Below are 27,569 nucleotides of genomic sequence, written 5' to 3' on the forward strand. Positions count from 1 at the left end.
TCCTTTGTCTTCTCTGAGTGCACATGTGCTCCTTGAAGACATGCATCCACTCCCCGGCACCTCCCCACCACCCTGCCCCTCATTTTTTAAAGAAGGAACAAAGGTAGGGTGGGGAGTCCAATCCACTCCAGCAGCTCTCTGCTCCTTGAAGGGACAAGCTCCATTGACTGCATGCGGCCCATTTCTCCCGCTGCCAGCCCCACATGCTGCCCCATGGTCTTCCAGCCTTGGCAGGCTGGCAGTGAGGCTTGCTGCTGCTTTTGTTCTTTTTGAGACAGACTGTCCTAGAACTCTGTAAACTGTGCTGGCCTCGAACTCACAGAGATCTGCCTGCCTCTGCCTCCCATGTGTTGGGACTGAAGGTGTGTGCCACCACCACCAGCCGAGGCTTGCTCCTTTAAACCTAAAAGATGACAGGACTGAGGAAGCAGTGTGTTTGTTTGAATTTGTGTTTTTTATTGCTGGATGGTTCTCATGTTCAGTGTTCCATTCATGCGTCTCATGTCCTCTCCTTTCCTTGCAGGTTTTGCATGCAGAAGTGTGTTAGTCTGGTGCCTGGAGTCACACTGGATTTGATAGAAAAGTAAGTAAGATTTGAGCCCTGGTGGCTTCCCTGGGTCTGAGCGTTTTCTTCCTCCTACTCATGTCCTCAGAAGTCCCTCCCGTCAGTGTGGGGTTCTCCCCTTTCATGTAGATCTGTCCTTTTGTTCTCTGATTGAGGCTCTGCTTGTGATGGTTACACAAGTGCTTGGTATTATAGGTACTAGCATGGGGCCATCTTAAAAGAGAAAGGATAAGAAGCTCCTTTCTTGTGAATGTTTAAAATACTGCAGACTGTGCTAATGCAGAACGCAGGGCTGTCCATGTGGTCCGTCTGAAACAGCTAGGTTATAGTTCCACTCTGACTTCATCTTCATTAACTTCAGGTTGGTCTTCAGTGTGTTGTGTCTTACCTCCAGCCATGTTACTGTCGAGGGCAAACATATTGTAGAAACAGCCAGAGTGTGCGCAGTGTGAGAATGTGTGTTTGCTCTTGCTCAAAGCCTGCTAAGTTCACCAAGAAGTATGTCCCTCTCCCATTCATATTTCTCTGTTTCTGAAATAGTATCTCATGACTCTAAACTTGGCCTGCATTTGACTCCTCTCGACTCATCCTGACTTGGGTCAGAAGTATGGAAAACTTGGGGGAGGTTTTTGGAACCCTATATCTTCCAAAATTACTAGATGAACGTTTTCCAAGTATCACACACAGTAGTGTATGTGAAAATATCCAAGGCCTGAATTTATTAAAGTAGATGAGAAAAGCAAATCTCTCTAGAAAAGTGCTTTCCTTGTGTGTGAGGGAAACAACTCGAGATCCTGGTGCCAAGAGCAGAGCTGCCGTGCCTTGTGATGCTTGCTCGAGGTGCAACACACCAAAGAGCGCAGTGCTGCCTGCTGCCGCACACTCACGGCGCCTTCTCCCCTGCCCATAGCAAGTGAAGAGTAACATACAGTGGGATGTGTTTCCCATATGTTGTAGACTCTGAATATAAATGCATAAAGAGGCATAAACATCTGGGGTTGAGGGCGTGGATAGGGGCCCTGGATTTGATTCCCCAGCATTGCCCAAGAAAAGAAGGAAAATGACTTGAGTTTCAGCTGAATAACAGAGTAGAACTTGAAACAGGAGGAGAAACAACACTCTGGGATTCTGACTTTTCCGTATATAAAAATTACTATATATATATATATATATATATATATATATATAATGTATCATGTAAAATGCATCTGTAACACACTAATAGTCATCAGAGTGCAGCAAGGACCACTACATGCAGCTCGAGGTTAGTGTTTCCTCTTGGATTTTGAAAATCGCCGTCTAAGCTCAAGGGTTCACAAACAACGGGTAACATGAAAAGGTAGTGCGTCATCAGTGGGTGCCAGCAGGGCACACGGAAGGCTCACTCGTGTCTGCCAAGCAGGGCTTGCTCTTAACAGAGCAGTTTGGGAACCAAAGGATGATCCACAGCAGAGCGGGGCTGTTGCTAGACAGTGGATCTGAGCAGGTGATGCTTCTTCATTCAGGAGCTAAGCAAGTTGCCCTTAGCCAGATACATAGAAGGTCAGTTGGCCTGGGACAGACACAGTAGAAAGAGGTAGAGGCCTCTTGATGTTACCAGTGCCCTTCTCAGTTATGGTATGACAGTCTGTGCTGTCTTCCTTAACAGTTGAGTGTGTAAGAGTGTAACCTAGGAACACATTTGCTGATTTTTCTGTAGGACCCATGGATGGGATGGTGACAGGTGGGCACATGTCCTCTTTCTGTCTGTTATACGTGTGTCGTCAGGGACCACAGTGAAGCTGCTGCTGAGACCAGGGATCAGAGCCTCAGATGAGGGCTAGGCAATGCTGATTCCTGGCATGTCCCCACCCGTGACTCAGGTCCTTTCCGGAACCTCAAAGGCAGAGTAGCGCTGGAGCTCTTCCTGGGGCTGGCACAAAGGGAAAATGGTGTGACCCTGTGACCCAGACACTTTATTCTTGGGGCTTCACTCTTGAAAAATGAAACCCCAGGCTGGAGCGAGCAGTGGCTCAGTGGTTAAGAGCACCTGCTGCTCTTGCATAAGACCCTAGTTTATTTCCCAGCATTCATAAGGCAGCTCACAACTGCCTATAACTCCAGTTCCAGGGGATCAGATGCCTTATTTTGACCTCTGCAGGCACCTACTCAAATGTGGTGCACATACAAACAAAGCAGGCACACACACATACATATCAAATAGAATTTTTTTTAAACAAAGAAAAATGAAGCCTGTAGAATAATTCAGTAAGGAAAGAGAAGATGAGACAAACACACACAACACAGGTAGTTGCAGAAGCCAGTCTCCCAAGAGGGGCATTCTGGAAAAGACAGACCTTGGGATAGGGGAGAGCAAGTGGCTCAGACCAGGACTGTGGTAGGAGGTGTCCTGCCTGTGGCTCCACAGGTGTCCCCGTGTGTCAAAGCCATAGAACTCACACCAAAGGAAGTCAGTTTGCTATGTAACGGGGGGGGGGGGGGGGGGAGGGGCGTAGTTAGCCTAAATGTAGAGGCAGGTAGCAATGCTCTAAGAGGATGCTGGCCAGAACCATGGGGCACAGCAGAGGTGACAGCTGCTGTTGACAAGATGGCCAGACAAGAAACAAATGAAAGTTGTTTCTCATTCATTATTAGAACTGACCCGTGAGACTGACATGCAACAGTGGGTGAGCATCCTTCAGCCTGGCAGAAAGGGCCGGCGCCTCTGTCAGGCCTCAGTTTCCCAGATGGGACCCCACAGCCTCCCACCCTGCCCTGGCACTTGTGCTTTCGCAGCCCCTGCAGACGAACTCTTAATCCCCCCCTCTCCTGTGACAAGTGGCGATAAAAAGTTGGTCAGGTGCTAAAACACTAGGGGTAGTGTTTTATCTGTGTTCTATGTAAATGTGTACTTTTGCATGTGTGTATATACACCCTGGGAGTGCCTGGGCCTGGCAGATTCCAGGAGATGTCAGATCCCTTGGAACTGAAGTTACAGGCAGTTGTTCTGTTGCTGTGTGGGTGCTGGGAAGAAACCCCAGGTCCCCTGTAAGATCAGCAAGTGCTCTTCACCACTGAGCCACCTCAGTGTGTTTGTTCCTCAGTCAATCGATGTGATGTACCTGGGGCAAGAGCAGGCTTCAGAATGTGCCTGGCTGGGAGGAGCTGTGACAGTAGAATGTGGACAGTGGGTTTGGTGTGACACTGCCATGCAACATTGAGAACTTGTGAATTCTGGTGTAGTTATGAAGTCTAAAAGCAGAAATGATGGTTTCTGAGAAGACTGGAAAAAAAGCTTGTTGAGTTTGATGTAACTAGTCGTAAGTGCTGCTTTGGTCATCATGCATGTGTTTAAGGGGTTGACTTGGATCTGAGTCACAGGGAGCCGTCTATTTCATTTGAAACTGGCACAAAACAGCATTTGCTGTTCTAAACACCATATTGCTGCTCTCCCTTGTAGCTTGGCAAGGGTTAAATTGAATGCGAATGAGTGACTCATATTTATATTTTTATTCCAAGACAAATTACAAACTTGAGAATTATACCACCCTCAGAAAAAGTCTGATGCACAGTTCCCGAAGCCACTGGCTGTAGCCACTAGATTGAGTTCTGAGATGATGTGTCTTTGCACCTTTGCAGTTTGCTTGAGGGATGTTGCCATTTAAAAGAAAAAGCTTTAGACTTTTTCCCTATTATATTACAGTCCCGTAAGAGGGTTGGGTCTCAGACTAGAAAACTGGGCAGCAAATTCCTCTGATGGGTCCTGCATAACCCTCACTTCGTCCACTCTGTTATTATGTGGATGTCTCCTGAGAACTTTCCAATGAATTCTACAGTTTGCAGCCTGCTGAGGCTGCTCATGCAGGAGTCTCTACATTGCCCAGCTGGTGTCTCCATACGCTGTACATGGGGTGTCCTGGGGCATGCTGGCTGGCGGTGTTAACCTGTGCCTCAGTGCAGGCAGCCCTGCTGGGAGGGTGGCAGCATTGCTGCAGCTCAAGAGCACTTGTGCTGAGGTCGCAGGTGTGTGGGACAGTGACTGCTACACTACATTTTCAAGTGACCCACCTTCCTTTGTGTGTCGTCATTGTACCCACCACAGCCAACAGTTTCTAAGCAATGCCTGCACTGTGTGGCAGGCAGTCCACCTCTGCACAGTCCGCCCCACCCTCCTTCCTGGTCCTCAGGTGTTCTGCAGCATAGCCAGTGGAGCTCTTTATATATGCTACTGAGTTTTTACAAAACTGAAGCGTTGCCCTAGCTTTCCATAGCCACAGCCTTCCTGGCTGCCCTCACCACTGCAAAGAAAGAGGCAGCAGAACAGAGGTGTCTGGGAGCTGGAGAGATGGCTCAGAGGTTAAGAGCACTGGCTGCTCTTCCAGAGGTCCTGAGTTCAATTCCCAGCAACCACATGGTGGCTCACAACCATCCGTTATGAGATCTGGTGCCCTCTTCTGGTGTGCAGATATACATGGAAGCAGAATGTTGTATACATTTAATAATAATAATAATAATAAAAAAAGAACAGAGGTGTCTGCAGCTGGACAGCATGGTGTAGAACAGAACCAGGCTTTTGTTTTTGTTCCTATATTTTAATACATGTACAAGCATACATCCTGTGTTAGGCCATTTTGAGGTTTCTAACATACGGCACTACGGAGACTGCAGGCCCAGGTTGGAGGTCAAGCCCTTGCCCGGCATGGACAAGGCCCTGGGTTCTACACCACTACAACCATTCTGGAGATGCAAGGTCATGGAACCCTGTCTAGTGAGATCTTGCCAGAAGAGTCCCTCAGCTGTGCAGTGTATAACATGATAAGACGGGATGAGTGTGTGTATGGTGATTGTGTGTGTGTCTCCTTTTTTAAAGGCCCTGGAATTCGACTGTAGGATCTACCCACTGACCTCATCTAATCCTAAACCCCTCCAGCAGCCCCTGTTCTGCACAGCACACTAGATGCAGTTTTTATCCTCTTTGTACCTCACAGTACAGGCTGATGTCAATCCTTGAAACTTTGCAGGATGCACTCTAGGCATAGACAAACTATAGAGCACCCTTTCTTCAGGATGTGAGAGCTTGGGGGAGATGCAGCACAGAGCAGAGGGGCACAGAGACCTTGAGGCTCTAGGTTATGTTGTGAATGGGAACTGCTCTCCTGCTGCTGCTCCCATGTGTAGTGGTCCCTTGCTTTATCATGCATCTGCGCACAAGCTCAGCAGGCAGAGTGTTGGGACCTGCTGGCTGAGGATGAGTCTCTCCGACATCCCAAGAGTGTGCCTGTCACCAGCATGCCAGTGCGCAGCATGCCATGTCACAGGAGCCCAGGGACATTTTTCTGGGTGTAGGACCTGGGAGCCAAGCTCCTTTACTCCAGTGCTGAGAATATGAGCAGGCTCCGCTATGCTTGCAGTGTTGTCTAGACCTTTGGTCTGCTTCCTTTGCCCAAGGTCTACAGGAAAGAAGGTCTCTATGGGTCAGGGTTGCATGTTCCACAACACTGTGCCAGCTGAGCCAAGGTGTCTTCAGAGCCCCAGAACATTTTAAAGCCTTTTCACATTCTTACCCCTTTAAAACTTTGCTGAAATGAAGTGATCATAGAGTAGCTCCTTGCTGCTCTGTTGCATGGTCAGCACTTAAACTGGCCCAGGTCTGCCGGTTGCCTCAGAGCCCTCGAGTCCCAGGTATGAGTAGCAGATGGGTCTGTGCCGAACATCCAGGGATACATATTCACCCCAGCTGCCTTCCTGGCTATGCTCAAAACCCCAAGGAGCAAAAGCCCAGCCTCCCCACCCAGGCAGCATGAGTGTTCTCTTAAAAAATGTATAAATAGCTGGTGGTTTGAGAACCATGGAATATTTCAAAATATATAAATTTTTGAGTAGTTGAGATTTTAATAAAAACATTTGCACGATATTGACAAAGCTGTCAGGGGAGTTGCTGGGTGAGGTTTGTGTAATTGGCTGGGTGACATACATGGTCACGTGCCCCTGCTCACTGTGGCTAGTCTAGTTTCTCAGAGAAGTAGAGCTCTGAGTTTTCCAAATCTCATTTGCATTAAAGCTGACAGGGAATCCATCATCATCTTCACTCCAGGGCCTGATGAACTCCTGGGTGGTTGTGGTACAGTGTCTACCCCTGTGTTTTCTCCAGCTACAACGTGGCCTTCATACAGAGCATGAAGGCCTCCCCCGAGTTGTTTTGTGCGCTGACCTTGGATTCAAATTAATGGGTGGGATAGAGTGTTTCTGTTACAGTTATCAGAGCAAATAGCAGTGGGCTGTCTGTTCAGTTCCCTGGTTTCAGTCCATTTACTCCATAGCTGCTCATTATTCTGAACAAAGTCCTGAGATCTGTGGATTAGTGAAAGACTGGAGAGGAAGGCCCTGAGCATCAGTGCTCCTAAGTGAGCCTGAGTGAGCCCCAGAAACACAAGGTGGTCAGATCTGAAGCTGGGAAGAGCTTACAAGGATAAATGAACGCTAGCAAACTTGTAGCAACACATAAGTACAATATTAGCTGGGCTTTAGTTAGATCTGCAATTGATTTTTCTGGCTTTTTAAGGATTCTAAACATCCATTTGTATAGTCCTTATTCTTTCATTCTGCTCACCAAATGGGAAGTCCTTTCTGTAAGAATACCTGTGTCACACCGACGGGGACTTTGGTTCTGGCCCACCTGGCCTGTATGGCAAGTTCCTCTGCATGGATAGACTGAGGACAGCAGGCCTCTGGCTGCATTTGTTTTCTTTATGATAAAAGATCCCAGAAGGCCATGGACATATATATTCCTGGCGCGCCTCCCCCTGGAGTCTGCTGTAGACACCTGAGCAGCGTTTGCACACATATCCTTTGCACACATGTCCTTTGCTTGTGTGTCCTGCCGGCCACTCATACTTTATTCTGACACCAGCCACCCATGTTGTGCCCAGGCCTCCCTCCAGGGCCAGAGTGCTTCCAGATCAGAGCCTTGGCCGTCAGGTCAGTATTTCACTGAGGTTTGAACTGTGGCAACCACTGCAGGTGAGGGCTCCTGAAGTCACCACGGGCCTTTTGTGCTCTTAGGATGCTGGCTAGTTCTTTCTCATTAGGTGTTGGGGATGGAAGCCAGGACCTCATACTAAGCAGGAGTTACACCGTAGAGCTACACCCCAGCCCCAGGGTGTTGCTGTTGGCCACCTGGTTTTCTTTCCAGCTTCATGACATTAGGTGTGGCAGCACCCGAGTTATCGGCCAGTCAGAAATCCACCCTGAGTTGTGTTGTTATCTGTTTTTGTCATCACTAAAGAAGGGATTGAGCTCCATGTTGTGGACTTGCTGGATAGAGATGGTGGGGACCAGGGTCAGTTTCCAGAGGTTGCCTTAATGCTGTGCTCCAGATTGGGTCCTCAAAACAACAGTGTGGCTCCACTGTAGCCTTAGCAATTACCTCCAGATGCCACAAGGCACATGTAGGTGTTCCATTAACTCTAGCATATAAAAGTTAGGGAAGGGATCTGTTTCCATTAATCTGCTGTGTCTGGAAGGAAAAGCGAACTTCCTGGAGCCCCCTCCACTGCTTCTAATTATCTGTGCTCACCTATTGCCTGATGAATACGCCTGTGCATATTTATACTCCGAATCCTCTGAGAGAGTGGCAATAAGATCCATGCTTGCAAATTAAGGGACATTTTTCAGCCCTGAAACAAAGTAATGAAACGCTTAAACAGTGCTAGAAATATTAGGGTTCTCAGAAAGCTCCAGGGATCCTACGGATGCTGAACCTGTTCCGGGAGGCTGCTTGTTAGTATTCTGATCACTAGCGGCACAAAGTGTACAAAAATTATTCATGATTAACATCGATTGCGTAAACACCCACTCTAAACAGCCATGTCTGTGCCGCACAGCTGCCAGTGATGCTCCCGCCGCTTCAGAGACTGCCCTAGGGTGGGCTGGGTTCTGAATATGAAACTTTCTAAAATAGTATTTGCTGAATGCCTGCTATGTGCCCAATCCCGTGCTGAGGGCTTTGTATGTATCACTTTTCCTTTTTGTGTGTTTGTTTTGTTTTGAGACAGGGTTTCTCTGTGTAGCCTTGGCTGTCCTGAAGCTCACCCTGTAGACCAGGCTGGCCTTGAACTCAGATCTGCCTTCCTCTGCCTCCTGAGTGCTGGGATTAAAGGCGTGCGCCACCAATGCCTGTATCTCACCTTTCTAAAAGGCCCCTTCAGGGCGAGTACTATCATCCACCCTTTAAGATGGACATGCGGAGTGGGTGTGTCCAGCAGTCAGCTGCAGTGGGCACCTGAGCCAGGCCATGCCCTTCCCTCAGCATCCTCACTCAGAGAGGAATGTGGACTTCCCTGTCATAGGCATGGGGACCATGGCTGTAATTTATGCCCAGGTGACTCACCATGTGGACTAGTTTTAAAGTGTCGTCATAAGGATGCAGGCTTGGTTTAAATTTATGTTTCTTTACAGTGCAGTTGCACCTGCTGCTTATGGTGGTAAATTAGCAGTTGATCAGCATCCATGGATCACCGATCCTCGGGGAGATGTGCTCAGGTCATGACCCTCTGAGTAACAGCTGAGTAGGGCTGGTTTAAGGTGGATCCAGGGAAACAGATGCCCGGGGCCTGCACAGTAGAGAGGACGCCAGCACTAGAGGAAGTGCTGGACACTGACAGGAAACTGGATCTCTGCCTACCACCCCAAGGCCTCACCTGCCAGTCACTGTGCCCATCACCTCATCTCTGGGTGGTCACGACTGCCCTGGCACCTTTGACTCAAATCCCTGTGAAGGCAGAGGGCAGGTGAAAAGTGCCGATGTGCCAATCACCTTTGTGCCTGACGTGCTGTTCCTGCAGGCTGGGCAAACACAGAGAGGACTCAGCACTGCTGTGACATCACAGGAGTCTTGAAGAAAGGGAGGCTGTCCCAGGGGCGCCTCCTCCCAGCATGCACTGCTTCCGTTTTCTTCACAGTGGTACCAAAATACTGCCCTTTGTCATCAGAACCAGGGCCTGCATGCCTCCACAGGGTGTCTGTCAGTCTCCCTCTGTGGCACTGACTTCATTTCTGCCCAGCCCAAGAGCTTTGGTCCTGAGGAAACCAATGCTGGGAGGCTGCGTGCGTCCCTCATTGGATGTAGCCGCCAGACAGAGCACAGCAGCCACAGTGAGGCAGAGTTTGTGCCTCACCTAGACTGCTTGGCCCACCTTTCTGGTGTTAGCTTCTGTTTAACTCAGAGTTGGCCTCTGAGCATAGCTCTGCTCCACTCGCTCTTCACTCTGGGCGCAACCATGTCTCTCTCACTGCCCTCAGCCTGAACTGGCCCTTAGAGGCCTTGCCTGCTGCTGCCATGCTTGTCTTTTGTTTGATTGGTTGTTTGGAGGTTGGGGGTGTGGAGGAGGTGTCTCTTTGAACTATACTAAATATGTGGCCCTCAGATTCTCTCACCATTTTTTAAGGTTTCTCATCTGGACTTGGACCATTGTACCTTGGTGTGTCCACATGGGCATTCTTTGTGGTTGCTCTACTTTGTGTCTGTATCACTTCCTGGCCCAGGTGCACTGGGGTAACAGCTTTTCAGTGTCTGTGTTTGTGGGGGAGGGGCAGTACTGGTACAGAGTTGGAAACCAAGGCTCCTGACACCAACCATGGGTCACATTATAACCACAGATTCCTGACCATTTGGTATCTGTGAAAGGCTCAAGTTGTGCACTGTGTATGAGGAGGTCAGGCGACATAGAATATGATGTCAGGGCACGTGGTTTGTGGTCTGATTTGACTTAGAATGTTAACTTATAAAATACAATTTTGCATGTCTCATAAGCACCCATTGTCCAGGAGATTAGCTCCGGGCTTCAGGCCCTGGCCCATTAGGAGGAAAACTTGTCGGTGCAGTGCTCTTGATGGGCTCTGTGTACATCTGTACACATGCACACCTCTGTGGACCAGGGCGGGAGCTCCACCTCACAGAAGATCCAACCATGATGTACCGACCCTTGTTTTCAGAGGAAATTGCTGGGTTCACCTCCTATGGTCTTTGTCAGGGAGCATTTCCAAGTAACAAGTCATTTGCAGGAGGTAAATCTTCAAGGTTTTCCACATATTCAGGTTCACTATGGTCATTTGAAAAGTAAAGATATAGCAAACCATACCATACCATAAATTGACTTAATCCATCTATGTATTTGCAAAAGAATGCAGTTTTAAAATTCCTTCCCTTTTTAGAAACTGCCTTTCTTGAATCAAAAGGGGGTATTTTTCTTTTGTTATGTAGGGATTGTGTTTTTAGCAAGTATCTTATTAAACACAGATAAACAAAAGGGAATTTTAAAAACACCCGTAACCCCTGCTCTGCCAAGCTGTTCCCTTTTCGTGCCATGGTGTGGACTGTTTCCAGCTGTTGACCTGTGTCTGTGGTCATGTGGGACAAGCATACAGCCTGCCTGTACACATTGCCTCACTGTGTTACAGATTGTTTGCTGCTGTGCCTACTGAGCTGGCCACAGGGATGTGCACAGCGTTTCTACTGGATTTCAGATGGCGGGGCTTGTACCATTTCATTACTTTACTCCTGTGTCCATCCTTTGTGGGAACAAGACTCTCTGGTGTGATGGTGCCATTTTTCTGGAAGCTGGAGGTTTGTGCTGAACATTTTGTGCACACACAGCATTGTGACCATTCAGTAGTGATCCCGGCATTGGCCCACCGAGCACGCATAGGCACACAGCATGGTACATTTGTAGGCCCAGGAGGATGGAAGGAGGTGCCAGGTGAAGTCGTTTGGAGAGGTTACAAACCTAGACTGCTTGGTAAAGGGCTCTGTCCTTAGAACCAGGGAGACAGGACATTCTGGGCAGGCCTGTGTGTGTGTGCAGGCGCCACAACGTGGTGTTGGAATATGAAAGCCTGGTGGGGAGTGGGGTAACTTAGGGAAGGCTAATGAGTTAGCGCTTACACTGGTTGGTTGCCTGGCGGCCATTTTCTGTTGCTGTGACAAAATCCCTTGACAAAAGCAACTAAGGGAGGAAAGTATTTTATCTCACAGCTCTAGGTTGCAGCTTCTCATTGCAGGGGAGTCAGGCAGCAGGGGCTTGAAGCAGCTGGTCACATTTGGTCAAGAACAGAGACCTTCTCCTTTATACAGGCTGGGACCCACCCACTTTTAGAATAAGAAAATCCCCCACCGGACTCTCAGACTCTCATCCACAGGCCTGCCTTATCTAGACAATTACTTACTGTAACTCAGGTGAGACTGACTGTGTGGGGACAAGGTGACAATTAGAGGTAATTATCACAGGTGGTCACAGAAGGCAAGAAGGAAGCTGGAGTCTTTTTCAGTCTGGTCTACTCTCTGCAGCATTCCCTCTTTGGATGGTCCAGGTTCCTCCTCTTCCACCTTTCTCAGAAAGAGTGTTTCTGGGGTGCCCAGAGAAGAGTGAGGCCCCACTCCATGAGCTGAGGCGGACACTGAGGACACAGCTGAAGAGCAGCACTCACCCTGACTCCTCCCTGTCTCCATCCACAGCTGCCAGCTGCCACAGAGTTAGGGAAGTCTTAGGAATGAGTGGGAGCTGCTGCTGTTTTGAGTTCCATGACTCAGGTTTGTGGGCTGCTGAGATTATGCAGTGTGCTTAGCACTCTGCCAAAAAAAAAAAAAAAACCATAAGGAGATTGATACATATCGAGGAAAGAAAGTCATTGCCCATAGGGATTTATTATCTAGTTACATAGAAAATTAGCATAGAGAAAAAATGGTGACTAATAACACAGGCACACAAGCAAGGGCTTCGAGGAGTGCTAGAGCTGCTCACAGGTGGACATGAGTTATATATGGATGGAGGCTGTGCAGGAGCCCACTGAGCTGCCATGGCCAGGGTGTCCTGAGCCCCACAGAAGAGATGGAGCTTCTAATACACTACATAGGAATTGTCCCCAGGGGAGTCAGCTAACAGAGGCCAACCCTGACGTTTCTAGCACTGTGCCATCTGGCTGCATTGGACCAGTCTGAGGAAGCATGGGACATGATTGGCAACAGATTTTACAAGGTCAGCCATCAACTTGGTCAGTTATTGACAGTTGTAAGGCCATGAGGGAATTTTCTGTTTGAGTGTGTTGGACAGAGTCTGCCCCTCAGAGGTCTGGCTGTTCCTGTGGAGCTTGCCCAGCCAAAGCTGGGAAGTGCCCAGCCCACTCTTCCCCAGCCACAGGTGCCTGCTGTCCTTTGAGATTTTTAAGTAGAGGCACTCAAAGCCTGCACTGAAAAGATGTAGAGAGCTTTGCAGCATTCTCAGCTGACACAGGAAGAACCCTGAGAGGCACATCGTGAAGTAGAGGACCGTGGCTGGGGACAGCCTTCCCAGCAGGCGGAAACAGATTCTCACAGGAGCTGTGACTGCACTTGTTCTGAGGCTGGGGAGCATGGGGGTGAGTGGGGCTTGTGGACAGAGAGGGTCCTTGCTGTAGAGAAGGGAGCAGCGATGCTGCTGCTATGCCCCTCCTGTTCTCAGGCTGTAAAGAAAGATAAGCAAAGCATGAGCTCCAACCCTCTGCGTATGAGGCAGGAGAGTCACTGGAGCTGCTCCTCACTCTGAGCAGGCTGAATATCAAGTGTGTTCAGAGGTTTGTGAGGTTAGAGCAGCATTCCCAAATTCAGTCAGGACCCCAGAGAGCAGGTCAGGAAAAGGGTGTTGGGATCTGGCTTTCCAGACACAGGCAGCCCCATGTGTGGTCAGGGACCAGTGGCTTAGTCAGGGTCACAAGTCACAAGGGGAACTTGCTTTGCTGTTGGACACCCTGTGGCTTTCCCACCTCTGAAGGAAGAAGAGCCCTGTGGCAGCACAACGGGAGCTCCATGAGCCCTACGTCCTACAGCCCAGGCTCATTTGTGCTTGGTCATCAGGAACTAGTGAAGCAGATGATGGGCCAGACTATGGCCACTTGTTTCCCAAGGCCATGGTACCCTCATGAGGGCCTCCAGCCCCAATCTGCAAGTGAGAATGAAAACTCCTTCCTGGGAAGTGGCCCGTGTACAGTGGCTCACATGGCAGTAGTCCCCAGTCAGTGGTTGGATCTAACCAGCTGTGATTGAAATAAACCAGACCTCAGTGAGCTCAGACAGCTGGCCCAAGATCACAGGGCAGTTACTGGACAAAGTCAAACCCATGTCTGTCTGACACCAGAGTTCAAGCTGGCTGTTCACCCTGCGTATTCTTCACAGTTCCTCATCAGTTTGTAAAGACCTGTCATGACCGAGGCCCCATCTAGGAGTGTGCTCTTCCCACAGTACCGGATGAGAAATAGGTGGGAAAGGCAGATGCCAGTGAAACACAGGTTGGCAGGACACTCATGGGAATCAGCCCAAAGGAGGTGGGAATGGTCTGAACATTAAGACGTCTTAGAAATGTCTCCTCACTATGGTTTGGGTGACCAGTGATTTAACAGGGTCTGTCTGTCAACTAGGTGGAGAAGGGTAGCTCAGGAATAGAGTGGCGAACAGACTCTGGATGAGTGATGAGTGACATCAGGGGTGTGGGGATGAGGAGAGAGTGGCCCAAGAGGAAAAGTGTCAGATCCATTCCAGAACAGCCCCACTCTGAGGTCATCAGAGTGAGGTCATCCACACGGCAGTGGAGATACTCAAAAGGAGTCACTGTCTGGCAGCAGGGCCTGAGCAATGATGACCTGGGTGTTGAAGTCAAAGCCGATGAGTCCTGGCCGGAAACAGAAAGCTGCAGGGGAGTGCAGCCTATGCAGGAAGACAGGAATGGGATGGGAATAAACCTTTGCCAACAGCAACAGCGGGAGGAGAGCTGAGGAGGCGGCGTGCCCCTGCCAAGGAGGTATCTGGCTGCTGCTGTGTCTGCTGTACAAGTGTGACCCGTTTTATTTTAGTCCCGTGTCGCACAGAAGGTTAGTTTTCGTGACTCAGAGCCGAGACACAGGATGCAGAAGTTGCCCAGCCACAGCGCAGCTGGGACTAGAGTTTGGCTTCTCATCTTTCAATCCTGTGATCACTTTCCACATAAAGTTTGTCCTTGGTTGGCACCAGGAGTTAAATTTTAAAAGAGTCCCTGTGCTTGTTAATAAGCTTTCTAGGGCCTAGAGATGCTTCCCAAGTGAGGTGGCGTCTCAGGCTGGATGTTACAGCTACTAGGTTCCCTTTGGGTCTTGTTGCAGCCCCTGTTGATCCAGATGGCTTCCCTGTCAGGCACAGAGCCCAAACTCTAAACGAGAAGAAGGGATGTGTGTGGGCTCACGCCACCTTTGTCATCCCAAAAAGGACCTGTCTGCAAATGAGCCAGAAGCCACACCAGAGCTTACTCAGTGCTGGACAGTCGGTCAGTCAATCAGTGTGAGCGACTTTTAGATCTTTCTGCAACAGTTGGGCAGATGCCTTGCCTATATTTCCATGATGATCAATCTCAGGGAAGGCAGAGGGTTTCCAGGATGCTGTGAGATTTTAGTGCTGATTGTCACACATGAGAGTTGTTTTGGCATTTTTTGTTTGTTTTTTATGCAGCTGAGTAACCCAGACTGAAGTTCAGGCTCTGTCCCTCCATGGTTATTCAGTGGTGGAGGCTAGGATAGAGGCTCTTACCAGTAGCTTCTCACTGCTGAGAACACTGCTCTGTTCACATCGCCAAGACTGTACCCAGGGAGACAGCTTGATCTGGGGGAGCCTCGCTTGGCTCCAGGCACCGTCCAGGTTTGGCGACAAACTGTGGTTCGTCACTTTGGTCCTTATAGGCCCTGTCCCTCTCCCAAGAGTGCTGCCCATCGCACTAAGCACCAGCCCCCCAGGATGTCCTCTCCTGAGAGCTCACCTTCCTAGTGCCACTCAAGGCTGAGGATAAACAAGCAAGGAAATGGGAGTCTCGGATGTTCCCTGTTGTCAAGTGGGGTGGATTCTCACATTTTCCATGTGAATGATAGGAGGAGCAGCCCACCCACCCCACCCCTGCCGCCCCAGCTCATGGAGGGAGGTTCTTCCTGTTGCTCTCCTTGCGTGTCTTTTGTGTGATCTTGGATGTGCCATGTTTGACTTGTTCCTTTGTTTATTATCATAATGCAGATATTGCCCTATTGAGATGTCCAAAAAATAACCATTAAGTGTCTAGTAGCCATTTCTCTGTGGTCCTTTTTCTTCTTTTGGTTATGTAGCCCATTTCTAACTTGTTACAGTTTTAATGTAACCACACTCTGCCTTACTATATCATGTGACCCTTTAATAAGTTTATGGATTAGGATTGACTGGTGGGTCAAGCATAGCGGCGCACACCTTCAATCCCAGCATACAGGAGGCAGAGGCAGGTAGGTAGGTCCACAGAATGAGATCCAGGACAGCCAGAGTTACATAGTGAGAGCCTGTCTGGGGGTGGGGCATGGGGATTGACTGCTGACTGGGAAGCTAACCCTGAGGTAGAAGACAAGAATGTGTCTGTTCCCAGTGTGGATGCAGTATTTCTCTGAACCTTCCCTAAATGCTGTGGCCCAGGGAGTTTTCTTTAAGTGTATTTGTGTTGCTTAAAGTGGGGCAGGCCGTGGCACAGCAGATCTCTTTCTTGTTGGAAGGACTGTGCACACTATGGATGCTCGGTGGTCCACATACCTCTGGTATTTGTTCATCTGAAGGGAGGCGTCCTGGCCTTGCCTGCCTGTGTGCAAGCTGAAGGCCTAAGATGCCAGAGAAAGAGGGTGCTTTGGTGCTGAGCTTGTGGGGGTGGGAGAGGAGAGTGTTCAGATTTGCCCAAAGAGAACAGCTGGCCTTTCCTCCCAGCTTCTTCAAGGTACTCTGCTTTTTTAATTCAGTGGCTGAGCACACTGGCAGTGCTAGGGTAGGGCTCCCCATGCCTGGAAGACCAGACTGAGGTAATGGGGTCTGTAAGTCCCATGGTGTCAGTCAGACTGGAGGTTGCACTCAGTACCCAGCCATTCCTCTGCTGGAACTCTAGTAAAGCCTCTGTCCCTAGGCTCAGGTGACTGTGTTGGTCTGCAGTGTTCCGTGCGATGCCAAATGGAGAGAGGACAGAGCTCTTTTTGTCACTTCCTGGACACTGTGCTGTGGGTTCGCCTTGGCTGAGGTGGCCTCTCTGTAGTAATGATCACCTAGAGGAGGCAACTTCCAATGGTTCTTAGTGACCTATTGAAAAATTTTTGGGGAACCCCACCCTTGGACTTGGTGTCAGTAGAGGGCAGTCAGGACACACTGCACAAGATGGTGGTGGTCGGGCTCATGGCTCTGACATTCCGTGAACAACTGTGAGAGCTAGAATCAAGAGCTGTGTTGGGCTTATTTATCTTTGAGGGGTGTCCCCCACACTCATGTAGCTCACTGGGGAGAAACTCCAGGGAGAGTGAGCATCTGCCTCCCCGTGATTTCCCATACCTCCCTGTCCTGTATAGACAGCTGATGGCCATGGGTCCAGCTCCCATGCACACTCTTCCATGCAGCGCTCTCCATGGCAAGAGAGCAGGTAAAGAGAATTGGGCACCCCGTGCTGCATTGACCTCTGGCCCTTGGTTTCTCCTCAGTGGTGGGGTACTTTGTGGTCCCCACATGTGGCCAGCACTGGGCTCCGTGACATCTCTGTGACTCCTCCGTGAGCATTGCTGCTTAACAGATCACACTGGGTGTTTGTTTGGTTTTTCCCAGACTCTTTTCTGCCTGGTCACTAAGCCTCCTTGAAGACAAGGAGTATTTTTGTTTCTAAACTAAATGGTGTTAGTGGCAGGAAAGAGCTCACACGGCATAGTTGTGTTATGTAGCTAGCCTGGGCCCGTTCCCCTCTGTTCCCGAGTCTTTGAGTTGTTCTTACTGACAGTACCATCAAATGGGTGACTATAATAGGAATTATTAATCTGTTCCACCTTATAAATAGCAAATCACACTCTAGTCTCTAAACCAAATCACTGTGAACATTTTCCTTCTGGGAGGAAAAAAGAGTTTCTAGTCAGATATAATTAAACTTGCTACCTAGTGGGTAAAGTTACTCTTGCAGCAGAGCAGAAAATGCAGGGCATGCCCACCCCTTAGGGCTTTGAACTACTCTGGTCTCCAATGGACACATTCTTGTCCTAGACATGGGCCCTCTGCCCTGTGAGGGTGCAGATCTCTCTACTGGTGGATTAGCACCCAGCCCAGCTACCCTTCTCCCTTTACATAGTGTATGTGTCTGCCCTGAGTGTCTGCAGCATCTGCACTGCCTGGCTCTCCACACATGCACTTTTTGTTTGCTCCTCATCTGTCCTTACCACTGACTGTCACGAGTCATGGTAGCAGGGCCTTTGTAAATTGCTAATCCCTGTTCAGAGCCCCATCTGGTTTTTAGGACCTATTGAATGACTACAGGTTAAGTGGGCTGTACAGGGTAGGACTTGTTCCTCAGCTCTCCTGCAGCAGTGGAATCCAGACAGGTCTGTGGAATGGGTGGATCCCTTGACAGCTGAGATGTGTCTTCCAGGAGGGGTAAAGAGTAGGAGCTACTAAGGGTATGCCTATGTAGTGTCTTGTCTCCTTGAAGGAGACACCAGGAACTCCGGGAGTGTCAGGGGCTCCAGAAAGCATCTCCCAGCCACAACCCAGCCTGTCTTTCCCTCCCATCAGGATCCATTCCCACACCTGACTCCCATGCCTATTTCAGTAGACAAGGCAGCACTAATGCAAACGCCATCTTGTCTAGGATTCCTGGCCGGCTGAATGATCGGAGAACCCCTCTGGGTGAGCTGAACTGGATCTTCACAGCCATCACAGACACCATCGCCTGGAATGTGCTCCCTCGGGGTGAGAGACACCACCATCATACAGGACCCTTGGTTCCCTCCAATGAGGAAGCTCACACACAGGGACTGAAAATAGAAAAGAGAGCAAAGGGCCTAAGGAGGGTTGGGTGCAGTGGTGTCGGTGCAGGGACCAGGAGTCAAGTGCTTAGAGCCATAGCAGGTAGCAAGCTCTATGTTAGCCCTGCTCTCCCCTAAGTAATGCTTTCCCAGCTGGCCCAGGGCTCAGCTTCCTGAATATGTGTTAGCACTGTCCTTATCTGTTCAAGCAAATTCCTGCTATAAAACATGTGTGTGCTTTGTTTATAGGCTGGTTGGGATTTGTGTATTTGTTCATATGTAGACTGGGTGTGTGTGTGTGTGTGTGTGTGTGTGTGTGTGTGTGTGTGTGTGTGTGTGTGTGTGTGTGTGTGAGAGAGAGAGAGAGAGAGAGAGAGAGTCTCGACTTGTCTAATAATTTTTGATGGAAGAAAGCTTGTGTGGCTTCCTCCAGTGCTGGACACAAATCACTGAAGATTCCTTGTTATTTTTTATCTGTCTTCAGATCTTTTCCAAAAGCTCTTCAGACAGGACCTGCTGGTGGCAAGTTTGTTTAGAAATTTTTTGTTGGCAGAAAGAATTATGCGATCGTATAACTGCACTCCAGTAAGCAGCCCACGACTCCCACCGACATACATGCATGCCATGTGGTAAGTGTGTCCATCCAACAGTTCTGTCTTGCTTGGGTCCCTAGTTAAGTGTTTCCTGCTGCAGTACTGTGGGCTTCTTGGAAGCACCTGGTCTGGTGAAGGGTGACACCAGCCTTGGGAAAGGAGGGGGACACTTCAGAAGTAAGGAGGCTGTGTAGGTTGTCAGGGTCAGCAGACTTGGACCCAAATTCCCCAATTGGTGGAGCTGTTTTGAAAGGCTGCAAAACCGTCCATCCTTCTTGGAAGAAATGGGTGATTGGGGGCGGGCCTACCTGCGCAACCCCCCCCCCCTCCCTTCTGTTTCCTGACCATGGACACAATGAAACCAGCTCATGTGCTTGGTACCATGCCTTCCCCACTGACATGGACCACATCCCTTCTTTTTTCTTTTTGCTTGTTTTTCCTTTGTGTGGCCTTGGCTGGGCTGTCCTGGAACTTGGTCTGTAGACCATGCTGGCCTCAGACTCCCACATCCCTTCTTCAACTTTAATCCTAAATAAGTCCCTCTGGCCTTTTTGGAACTTGTACTGAGAAAGAAATTGCCCCAAGTTTATTAAGTGAATACAAGATTTCTCTAAAATTTAAAGCCGTGTGTAAAACACACACACACACACACACACACACACGCACACTATAGTCTTTAATCACTGGTCATAATTTTCGTATTGTGACCACAGCCAATGCTAGTAGTCATAACAATAAAAATAATGCCATGTGGGGCTGGTGAGATGGTTCAGCCAACACCATTCAGTGGTTCACAGCCACCTGTTACTCCCGTTCCAAGGTACCCAATATCCTTCTCTGGCTTCCTCTGGCACTGCACACACATGGTGCACTATGCAGACAAACACTTATACACATAAAATTAAAATTTAAAATAATAATTTATTCTGAATCTGAAGACATTTGACATTTGATGTGGCTTTCTGTATTATCAACTTTCCATTACTTTTAAAAAAGATTTATTTATGTGTTTTATGTATATGGGTGTTTTGTCTGTATGTCTGCACACAGAAGAGGGCATCAGATCCCACAGGGCTACAGTTCCAAATCTTGACAGTTAAGGGCCGGACAGTCTTCCCTCCATCTGGACAGGGGAGGTGACCAGGGGTTGGCAGGGCCTGTTCTGGAAAATGGTGTTTCCTCCGCTTAATGCCCAGCGCCAGAACCTCGCACTTGGGTCCTTGCCCTTGACTGTAGCATAGCTGGGTACAGTCCCTGACTCTGACCCCTGCCTCACTGCCATCTTCCCCTTCACCCTGTAGCTTTCTGCAGCTCCTGTGCCCACCCTCTCTGCTCCTGCCTTCCCCTCCTAGACCTTCTGTTCCCAGTCCACTTTGCCCTACAGCTATGGTCCACCCAAGGAACCTAGTTCCGAAGGTCTAAGAAGACATGGACTGTGACTGACAAGGTACTCGGAAAGGCTGGTGGTGTCTCTGTTAAAGCATTCCTCACAAAACTGCAAGTGGGGCATAGCCCCACCTCAGTACAGTGGGGTGAAGGGAGTCCCTGTCTCTGTCATCGTTATATAACACATGAAGCGACACCGCATGTGTCCACAGTACAACTGCTCCCATGCCACGGTCTTTGTCATACACAGAAAAGGGCTGAAGAGAGTCACAGCAGGCTTCAGACAGGACAGCAGTGACACTCGCCTCTTAAAATCTATTGGAGATTCCTTTGAAATTAAAGGCCTCTTTGGAAATTTCCTGTTCCTTTGAAACAGTCAAGTGCCATTTTTTTTTTAAATTGAATCATTATAGTTAAGGCATTATTTGTCATAAAATAAAACTTACAAACATAAGAAATAATTGGAGCCAGGCAGTGGTCAGTGGTGATGCATTCCTTTAATCCCATCTCTGTGAATTCAAAACCAGCCTGGTCTACAGAATGAGTTCCAGGACAGCCAGAGCTACACAGAGAAGCCCTGTCTCAACCCCCCCCCCCACAAGAAAGAAAGAATTGGACATTTCTTTGCATTATGAAAGCATAACTAGCAAATTCCCTAAGGTTTAGTGCCTGGACTTGATCTCATGTGATATTTTTCAAATGATGTGGAAAGGAACTCATTAAAATCCCAAGCTGGCTGTTAATTCATGTCCATTAGACAAAGTTCTGTACATGGCACTGTGCAGCCAGTGAAACACCCAACCATAAAGGGGATTTTACTGTGAGGAAAGTTGCACTCCATGCAGTGGGCTAGGTGGGACCTGTAGGAGTATAAGGCAATCAATACCAAAGCAGGGTGAGGGAAAGCCAAAACAATAAGGATCAGGGACTGTGGTGCTCCCTGTCTTCATGGCACTTGACCTCTGCAAAAAAAAAAAAGCCTAGCCCTCCACCCAGCAAAATGAGAGCGACAGGGAGACCTATCCAGAAAAAAGTTGTGGGGCAAGGTCTGTTGGCTTCATGAGCTGCTCCAGGCTGGGCATCCAGTGTAGAATGTAGACTGGGATGCTCCTTTCTCATTCTTCCTCAGCCCATGTGTGGCAGAGCCTTCAGATCTATTGGTCCTCCATTCTTGTCCTGCAGATGGTTCTAGGTTCCAGGCTAAGGTGGTCAGGACAGTGGCCCTGCTTCCCCTTTCCTTCTGCCCCTGCTCTTCTGGTAAATATGCCAAGCTTCTGTTTTCTGTTGCTTAAGGCAGGAACTACAGTGATCAAAATTGGGGGGCCAGAGCCTGCTACCAAGATCACTGTTCAGTATCTGATAAACTAGGGCCAGTGTAGCTCAGGAGACCCAGCATCAGGGGACTTCTGGTCATAGATAGTTTTTTGTGGGTTTTTTGTTTGTTTGTTTACCTGTTGCCTTTTGAGTTTATAGGGATTGAACCCAGGATCTTGCACTTGTTAAGCAGTATCCAGGGTATTCCGTTGGCTCCCCAGAAAATGAACCAAGGAGAACTCAGCTGAGCGTGAGGGTCCAGAGTTAGAGGCTGGATAAGAGGGAGCTGGGGAATCAGGAGGGAGTGCCCCCCTTGGGGTCTTTGGGTAGGCAAGGAACCAGGGCAGGAACACTTGGGAGCTCAGAGATGTACTGGGCAGTAGTGACGAAGACCCAGAGCGCTGACAGAACTTGGTAACTGAGTATATTGTAGGTCCTGGCATCAGAGAACAGCTGGATGCGGACTCTGGAGTATTTATTTAGCACCTGTAAGTCTTCGCCCTGGAGCCCGGCATACATGGTCTCACCACACTTCTGATGTGCACATGGTTTTCTCAACTTTGCATCTAAGAAGCTGAGGGTCCAAAAGTGTGTGACTTGTCCAAAGACACACAGTACTGCTGGCTGAGGGACAATGTGATTCTAACCAGGCCTCGGCCTCCCCAGGGCCTACATTTCTCAGTCCTGCTGGGAGGTGGGATTGCTGCCAGAGGAGAGGGTCTCAGAAAGTAGACAGCAGCTTCATGGGGAAGTGATCTGGGGTGGGCTAGAGTTTTTAAGAGAAATGGTACCTGGCACAGGCAGGCTGCACACCAGCAGTGGTTCTCTCCGTCATGCTTCAGCACTTGGTTCGGAGGCAGGGAAGATAGCGTATGCAAGGGAGGAGAACACTGGTGCCCAGAGCACCCCAAAAACTCATCTGAGCAGAATTAAGTATCTCACACCCCATTATTTCTCTAGTTCACCCCAGTGCCTGTGTGTCCTACTTGTGGATATTGGGTACAAATGCCATTTGGCTGACCCATGGAACCTGAGAGAGGGGAAAGGTTGGCTGGCCACTTGAAGCCTGGGGGCCCAGCAGTATGTGATGCATAGGTGTAAAACACCTTTCTGACAAAGTCCGTGCACAACCAGGGCCAGGAAGGCTGTGGACTGTAGGCGGAGACATGGCAACAGCATGTCCCATGACCACATCCCAGCCAACAGATCCCAGTGTAAATTAACTCCCCCACAGAAACTGGTCAGACCATCTGATTTTTGGTTAAGTAGCTGAAAATCAGTGTTTTCATGTATCATTACCGGTTTTTTTGTTTTGTTTTGTTTTTTTATATTGAGATCTAATTCATTATTCATAAAAACATTTTGATATTCAAGCTAACCACATCCACAGACTACAGGTAACTCATAGTCTGCTTGTCAAGAGCCAGGCTGAAATGCCAGGCCCGGGCTGGAGGTGCCCCAACCTCAACACAGCAGCCATCACTGGACATAAATTAGGTATGTGCAGTGACGAGACAGTCTCACTAGTGGCTCTGACCAGCTCCCTTCCTCCTGAACCCAGTCTGGACAGTGTCTGAAGGTCCTCTCCAGTTTGAAATCATTTGCCTGACATCATGGCCCCTGTCTCTTGGCTAAGAAGTACCAAACAAGTGCATTTGAAGGATTCTTGTTACAGAAGCCAGTGATTTCAGGGAGGAGAGCTGTCTGCCTCTGACACATGTTCTCTGGGGAGGGTTTTCAGTAATGACTGTGCTAGCATGAGTAGAGTTGGAAAGTAAACACTACTCAATCCCATTCTGTGCTGGAAATTGCATCGTGAAGCCACTTTGACCGGCAGCCAGCGTAGAGATTGACTTCAGACTCTGGGAGGGACTGCATGGGGCTGGGGACACATGGGGCTTAGCAGCCTCTGGGAAACTAAGTCACCAAGAAACCCCAACTCAGAGGAGCTAGTTGAATGGTTAGGCATCCTCTCCCAGGCCTCATGTCTAAGTGTTCTTTTTATTATTATTATCATTATTATTATTTTACTTGCATTAGTAGTTTTTTGTTGTTGTTGTTGTTGTTTGGCTTTTTGAGACAGGGTTTCTCTGTGGCTTTGGAGGCTGTCCTGGAACTCGCTCTTGTAGACCAGGCTGGCCTGGAACTCACAGAGATCCTCCTGCCTCGGCCTCCCTAGTGCTAGGATTAAAGGCGTGCGCCACCACCGCCTGGCCACATTAGTGTTTTGACTGCATGTATGTCTGTGTGAGGTGTTGGATCCCCAGGAACAGGATTTACAGACAGTGTGAGCCACCATGTGGGTGCTGGGAATTGACCCGGGGTCCTCTGGAAGAGCAGTCTTAACTACCCAGCCATCTCCCTAGCCCCCTAAAGTGCTTTTCTAACAGTGAAGTTTAGTCCTCTTGCCTGCTGCCTCCTGGGCCTAGTGTGGCTTACTGGCCAGGCTACCTTGGATGGTTCTTCCTTCAATTTGACATGTTACTTGATGAAACTGTTCCCTGGATATTAGAGGCTCCGTGTACAACAAACCCCATTTTAGAAAGGCTGTCCATCTCCCTAGGGTGTCAGGGACATTGCTGACCTGCCTTGTGTGTCTCTGGCCTGGGGTGGCATGAGGGGATGGGGAGTGACTATTACTTCCTTTCTGCCTCCTTACTGGGCCTTGGGTGTCTTATTTTTATTTCCCGGAGACTAGCCACTGCACTGCTTCACCTCAGCCCATGTGCTGGGACGGTTTCTCAGCATTTGTCGCTAAGAAACACTGCTACTTGAGAGGCAGCTGCCGGTGGGCCTGTTGTTCCAGAATCTCCCTGTATACTAAGCTGGAATGTCCACATAGTTTTCATCAAGTTATCTCCCTGGAGTCGGAACTGGGAATGAGTCTAGTCTGAGAATAAGAGAGGTTTCTAGAAGACTAGAAGCCCCTAGAACAGCATGACACAAGCACCCTCCCCAAGGGGCAGGTTCTCTCTGTGCTCAGCTTTGTTTGAAGTAAACTGAGTGAGAAGCCAGGCCCGCCGGACAGCCACAGTTCCAGATAGATGAGGAAGGAGGGAGCCACCCATCTATCTAATAAGTGACCTTTGTTTCCATGAGCCATTTCCAGCTTATTTATGCCCAGAGAAGAGAAAGACTTTTTTGGTCCCTGGCATAAGCACCTATACCCACAGATCTAGAATGCACAGCAGAGCCACCTTTGAGAGACCGTCTTGGTCAGTGGAAATGCTCTGCCACATGCTTCACCTTCCTCAGGAAGGAGTGGGGTTTCCGAGCTTCCAGAATGCAGCAGTTTTACCCACAGGCTGAGTGGTTTCCAAGCCTTCCATATCTCTCCCCAGCTCCAGGTCACCTCCCAGGGCATAGGAAGACCATGTGGAACAGGCTCATCCCCACCTGTGCCCTCCTTGAGGAGGGTCAAGTAGACCTGTCCTCCTTGGCCTGTCCTAACCCAAATCCTTCCCCTTGAAGGAGGGTGAGGAAAAGAGGTGGAGGGCTAAGCCACCTCAGAGCTGAGCTTCTTACAGGCCTCGCCACTGAAGGATGACTGGTGTGTTCTTGGCTCTGCCATCTGCCACCCCAGGTGATGAAACTCTTCCCATAGTGCTCAGGGCTTGTGTTCCCTCATAAATAGATGGTGGCACACACATCCCCAGGGAACTCGCAGAAAAGGTAGGCAGGAAAGAGCCTTTGGAATAAATAATTTAAAATCCAGTTATTATATCCTTGAGTGGTGATGGAGAGGCTGTGTTTCTAGTGAGGGGAAAGGGAACAAAGCCTAACAAAAACTGGGGTTAAAGCATAAGTAATGTACATTTACGCTCTGCTTCAGGGGGGAAGCAGATGATGGAATACTCAGAGTCTGCTTCCTGTTTAATTTTTGATGCAAAGCCATCAGGGAGTCATTCTCCTTCACTCTCAATTTCAGGGGTCCTGGAACCTTGCATTTCTCTGTGGTAATAACCTGTGTTTTCTGCTGATTGATCAGTGCAGATGGAGCCCACACTGGCTCGGAGGCTCTCCTCCAGCCTGCTGCCTGGGCGCTTGCCATCCTAGCCTGGTTTCCTGAAAACCCAGGCTCTTCCTGGCCATGACTCAACCAGCAGTTTAGAAAGTCCCCTGCTCCTTCATAGGGAGGGAACCCAATTTGCATCAGCTGGGCTCAATCCTAGTACCTACCCCTCCAGTCTGTTTTAAATTGCCTCAGTTCTGCCCTCCCCTTCAGAGATTACAGAGCCTCCCTGTGGGGAGCCAGTGCTGGACACCTCCCTACCCTTCCCAACCTCTGCTCCTCCTCCCTGGTGATACACAGAGAGCTGGTGTGCCCTGGTGACACACCGAGAGGAGAGCTGGTGTGCCCCAGTGAAACGTGGAGAACCAGTGTGCGACACCACAGCCGTTGTCACAGGGTGTTATCTGTCAACTGCTTTTCCACTTGTCCGTAGCTGAGAATCCCAAATTAAGACTGCACGTTTGGCTGAATGTCAGCTGAGAAAATGCACCCACTTTCCGTCAGCTGGTGCTTTTGCTCAACAAGTGTGAGACTGGTACTGGGTCCTATGCTTTGATGGGGATCAGAGAGGGTGCCCTGGTCACCCAGCATGCTCTGTACTTGGGGAAGTGTTTCTCTCCACTCTATCTCAGCCCAGGAAGCTGGCACAGGACTGAGGCGCCTCAGTTCCAGGAACCACCATAGAGCTCGTCTGCCCGTGGCCTTGGGTGTTGTTCTCTTTGTTCTCTTGAACGGCCTTTTCTCCTCTGTGTCCCCTCACAGCTACTCTGTGCTGTCCCTTAGCCCTAAGCTACAGCTCCCTTTGTTGGCTCTGTGTCATTTCATCAGTCTCCACCAAACCTTTCACACAAGAAAACAAAACTTGGAGCAGATTTTCTGGTGAAGGAACTATGTAGTGGGTTCAGTTCTCCCAGAAGTGGGGGCTAGGTGGGGCCACAGACCAGCAGAGGCAGTCATGCCAAACAGGGTCACATGTGTGTGGCTTATAATGTGTTTGCCTCAAGATCGTGATGGCTCAGCAGGCATGACAGCTCAGGCACAAACGCATGGATGTGTGTGCTTTACCTTTCTGCTTAGTTCCAAAAGTGTCCATGCCAGGCTGCAGCTGGTCCCATCAGCCGCTTGCCAGACACACTCTTCCTGCTTCCCATTTCCACTACCCCTAATTTCAACCCTTTCTCTGACTCCTCAAGTTGAAACTTCTCATTTGATTAAATTCAAGGCATTTCTATAGAGTTTAATTGCAGTAATTGACTTTGCTTCTGTCTCAACAAAGAATAGATGTCTCCCCAATGCTGCCGAGCACTCACTTGCCTACGGTCGGGGGTTTATTGAGCATATGGGAGCTATTTATTGCCCAAAGTTGGAGCCACTTTTGATTATCTCCTGATTGCCTCTTAATTTCATCAGCAGGAAAGGGCTGCATGGGAGTGAGGGTTGTGGGCAAGGAGGGACAGTGTGTGCAGAGGGTCGGGGCCAGCATGGGAGAGGGATGGAAAAGGAATATCTTTCATTTTAAATCCTTTCTTTCTGAATTTTAATGTCCCCATTCTTGTCTTGGTCCTTTATTAAGACATAGAGAAAATTTGCCCCTTTACCTACCAGCATGCAGTCTCATTAGTCTAAATAAAAATAACAGGAATCTTCGAGTCTCCCAGGAAATTACCTGGGAGAAAAGATTGCTTCCCAGAAACAAAAGCTGCCTTACTGATTGTAGCCATTTTCACAGAAGAGCATTTCTCAAAGTCATGGGGGGAGGGGGGGATAGCAAAGATAGAGAAATCAGTCTCTGTGGCTCTGCCCAGTCCTCCAGCTTGGAATTCATGTCAAGTGCTATGCACTTCTGTCTGGCCCCACCCTGTCTGCAGCTCAGCCGAGGTCTTTTCCTTATCTCAGT

The 27,569-nt window shown here is 49.2% G+C and overlaps 1 protein-coding gene across 4 annotated transcripts in view; it reads left to right on the plus strand.

The window, feature by feature from the left end:
• The window catches only part of Rptor (regulatory associated protein of MTOR complex 1), a 258,920-nt gene that overhangs the window by 159,598 nt on the left and 71,753 nt on the right, over positions 1-27,569 (plus strand). For all 4 annotated transcript variants that reach the window (XM_027425469.2, XM_027425467.2, XM_027425470.2 and 1 more), the window contains 3 exons: positions 524-583; positions 18,211-18,311; positions 18,852-18,996. In XM_027425469.2, coding sequence (XP_027281270.1) covers positions 524-583; positions 18,211-18,311; positions 18,852-18,996 — 306 coding nt within the window. The remainder of the gene's footprint in view (positions 1-523; positions 584-18,210; positions 18,312-18,851; positions 18,997-27,569) is intronic.

This window comes from Cricetulus griseus, chromosome 7 (genome assembly GCF_003668045.3).
Source record: "Cricetulus griseus strain 17A/GY chromosome 7, alternate assembly CriGri-PICRH-1.0, whole genome shotgun sequence".
Classification (NCBI taxonomy): domain Eukaryota; kingdom Metazoa; phylum Chordata; class Mammalia; order Rodentia; family Cricetidae; genus Cricetulus; species Cricetulus griseus.